At 40.3% G+C, this 3,797-nt stretch overlaps 1 protein-coding gene across 1 annotated transcript; it reads right to left on the reverse strand.

Moving 5' to 3' along the window:
• Positions 1 to 2,636: 2,636 nt before the first annotated feature.
• On the reverse strand, positions 2,637 to 3,552 carry LOC309805452 (transcription initiation factor TFIID subunit 12-like). Its single transcript, XM_082623344.1, has one exon. The coding sequence runs from the start codon at positions 3,298 to 3,300 to the stop codon at positions 2,815 to 2,817; it is 486 nt and encodes a 161-aa protein (XP_082479470.1). The 5' UTR covers positions 3,301 to 3,552; the 3' UTR covers positions 2,637 to 2,814.
• Positions 3,553 to 3,797: the final 245 nt, after the last annotated feature.

The following is a 3,797-nucleotide window of genomic DNA, read 5'->3' on the forward strand; positions in this document are numbered from 1 at the left end:
GAGTAGGAAAACTCAATCTTTCATCCCTGATTACCCCTCTCCTGTTCCAACAGTTCCTGTCTTTATAGTGATCATCTCTGTGAGGCCTTTTGTTGTTCTCAAGAAGAATATGCTTGAGGAGAATACAATTTTTTTTCTGATAATTTTGGTTGCTATTTCCCCCCTTCAAATTCAGAGAATGGCATTCCCTTTACAGTCTTTAAAATAGTCCCCATGGACCAGCACATTTGTCTCTAATAAGCATCAACTATTAGGCTGCAGCAGTTTTTCATTTGGGGTAAAGTCACTGCATAGAACAACCATTGAGGCAAAGCAAAATATTAGAATGTGAGGACCTTAAGGCTTTAAGAGGTCTTCTAATTCATTCCTCTGACTTCATGTATGAACACACAATCCATCACAAGGGAGACTCCTATGTTTCAAGATTTCAGGGGAAAAATCAAATCTCCATCGTTAACTGATTTCTAACTTCATTGGGTTATATGCCACAAGTCACTATGCTGTTTTCCGGTGGTAATGGTGGTGGTATGGTTTAATTTGGCTTACTTAAGTTAGATTTGTTTTGTTCCTTGCCAATCTCTTGTTTAAATTATTTAATTATTCTTCAGCATTTATTTCCTAATTCAAGTCCATGATATCAATACTTGCTCAGAAATCATGCCTGTCCACTCTTTAACTATCTGGTTAATGCCTTCTGATCTGCCTCTATACTGTCCTCACCCTCTTTGGGTACTACCAGAAGGCATAGTAAGTCAATATATAAGTGTGGGTGAATTTGCTACTGTACTTTTCTCCTTGTAAGTAATTCCACCTTCATACTTTTACTGCATGTGTCCTACCTGTTAATGTTCGCACCACAGATTTGTCAAAGTCTGGTCAAGCTTCAGACTAGATTCAGATGTTACGATCTCAAGTGAATTAATTGCTCCCCCTCCTGTGTTCCAGTTGCTCTTCATACTTACCTCTATTAGATTACATATATTTTATTCTTATTTTTAGATACATATCTGTTTCTTATACCTACTAAAATACCAACAGTCAAGATAGCAACTGGGAAAATACCTGTTTAGGTTAAATGCTTAATTAATGTGAAAAAAACAAAGGATGCAAGAAAGAAAATTCGTTTAGAACTGGAAGAGATCACAAAGATTATCAAGTTTAACCATATTTTACAAACAGGAAAAGTCAGACAATAAGAAATTAGGTGAGCCAAAGCCAGATGCCTAGTGAGAGCTTGTTGCAGACATTTTGAATCTGGGGGCACCAAGTACTTATTTCCCAGTTTATTTGGTAAGAGCACTCTGACTTTAGATCCTTGCCCTTACAGAACTTTTACTTGAACTCTTAAGGGAAGAGGAGATTTTCTATCTGCGAGTCTTGAGTCTGGGAAGATTCAGGACAGGAGCTGTTGGCAGCCAATGTGTCACCATTTGGAGTGTGAGAATAAAGTCAACACAGAGCAGACAAAAGCTTGAAGAGAGACTAGGTGCACTGATGCTTCTCCAATCCCTGCATCAAGACAGTCCTGCAGAACAAATACTTTTCCTTTTTTACTTAAGTTTGACTTGGTTTTCTGACTTGGGTCCTAACTAAAGTCATGCAGGGCTTGAACTAAAGTACAAGTCTTGTAACTCTTAACGTGTACTCTTTTCACTACCTCAGTATTGCCTGCTCCCCTCCCCAATATCTCTTTCCTTTTCCTTTATCAATCAAACAACAAATCTTCTCTAGCAATTATGCCCTCAGGTAGGAAGCTTCCAGCTTTTAAAGACAACCTTGGTATCTTTGCATGGCCCTGCACCTGACAGATGGAAGGATTACCTCACCATCCCTATGTAGCTAGATCCCTATTTATCCATCCCCAAAACGTGTTTGCTATTTAAGAAATAAAAGTACAACCTCCAATATTCCCAGAGCCTTCAATCTCATTTCATATGAGTTCCAGTTTCTATTTATTCAGAGTTGAAAACTAGAGCCCTAGGGAACCCTGAGTTCTGGTACATACATATGTATGATCTTATCAATGCAGAGGCAGAAATTCTATGCATCCAGAAAGCCCTGAGTCAGAGGTGGTTCCTAGATATTGTTGGAATTGATTTCCTCAGGTTGTTAAGGTGACTTTTGTGACCTTACCACTGTAGCAGAAAGGGTCACATTCTCTCAGTGACTGATCTAGTGGCCATGTGGAAACAGATAAAACTTTTGTCTTCCCTGGCTAGGTTGGTAACAGCTAAACTAAACCAGAGAGAAATCCCACGTCCAGAAATCAGCACTGTACTCTGACATGTAGTTAATATTTTAAAAATAAAATACAATTAAGTCTGCTAAAGTTTTCTGCTGAGCCTGGGAGAAACTTGCAACCACTGAAGAGGGGAGATGTGAGAAGCAATTTACAACATGTCAGTTTAAGATTCAAAAATATTTTACATCATAAGGTATATGTAGAATATTCATTCCAACATTGTAGGAGCAAGTGAATCAAAAGAGCCTAAGTTCCCACCAGTAGGAAGCTGGTTAAGTAAATAATGATACATACCTCCGTGCACTTCTATAGAGATATTAAAATGAAGAAGACTGGTCTCTATGTCCTAATATGAAATTGTCTCTAAAACATCTTTTTTTTTTTTCTGGGGTAGGAGGCTTTATTCTTTTGGCAGATCCTGTCAGTCATTATAGATATTGCTGCACTGTTAATAAAAAATATATGCTTCTCTGTAAAGCATTAAAAAAAAAAAATCCAAGGATGAGATAGCTGAGATCTCAGCTCAAGTATTTCCAAATACATTGTTGTCCATTCCCTGACCTTTCCGTGTGTTATTTCTTGGTTGTTTTCTGGATCAATGCCATTCTCTGTTTGTGAGCTTCTGTGGTACAAGCCTTTTTGTAGGGTCGGATTTCTTCAGAGCCAAACCCTGGGATCCACATGTTCCACTGGCATTCTAGATGCAGCTGGACATCTTTCACCTCCGGGGTGCTGGACTTGCGATGCCGAGCAAGCTGGTAGGCTGCTGTCACCACGCTCTCAATAAAATCATCAGCAATCTGCAGGAGCATCTCCTCTCCATCTTCATCCAGTTGCTCATTAGGATCCACTTCTCTTACTAAGTCTTGTAATTTCTTCTTGGTCAATACCTGATTGTTTTCAGGGCTGAGACACTCTCCCGTCCCAGTAGCGCCTGGGATCTTTACCACTGTAGTGCTATCGGCCATGGAGCCTTGTGGAGGGGTGCTAGCTGGTTCCGGTTTTATTGATGAGAAACTGGACAGGTTGACTGGGACTGAGGGGCCAAACTGGTTCATAATCTAATGCGCTTTGGACTTCAGCTCATAAAGCTTATCGAGATCTTGTTTCTTTTTGGAGCTATGAGGACCAAGCCCAATCAAAGGCAGCAGCATCTATCTCCCCATGATATGCAGAGACTGCCCCAGTGAAGCGCTCATCTCAGCAGCCAGTCCGACTGCTCGGCCCTCCCCGAGTAAGACATCTTTTTAAGTGAAGAAAAGCAAGGAGCAGGAGAGTGTGAATAGGAAGCAACTATTCATGTTAAAAGAAGGAAGTCAGAGCTCTGTAAAGGTGCCTATGCATAAATACATCAACACACACACACACTTTGATATGCAGAGAATGTCATCTCTGGAAGGATCCACAAGAAAGTGCCATCAGAGATAGCCTCAGGGAAGGGGAACTGGAGTGCTGGTGGGCAGGGTTGGAAGGGAGAATAACTTTTCAATATATTTCCTGTTGTGCCATTTGAATTTGTGTTACCACGTCTTCACATTGCCTAGTAAAAAAGATA

This window comes from Mesoplodon mirus (genome assembly GCF_964341445.2).
Source record: "Mesoplodon mirus genome assembly, chromosome: 5".
NCBI lineage: Eukaryota > Metazoa > Chordata > Mammalia > Artiodactyla > Ziphiidae > Mesoplodon > Mesoplodon mirus.

Bases quoted from the DNA above. Each gene is read 5' to 3' on its own strand.
- LOC309805452 (XM_082623344.1), bottom strand. From the start codon at position 3,300: ATGAACCAGTTTGGCCCCTCAGTCCCAGTCAACCTGTCCAGTTTCTCA.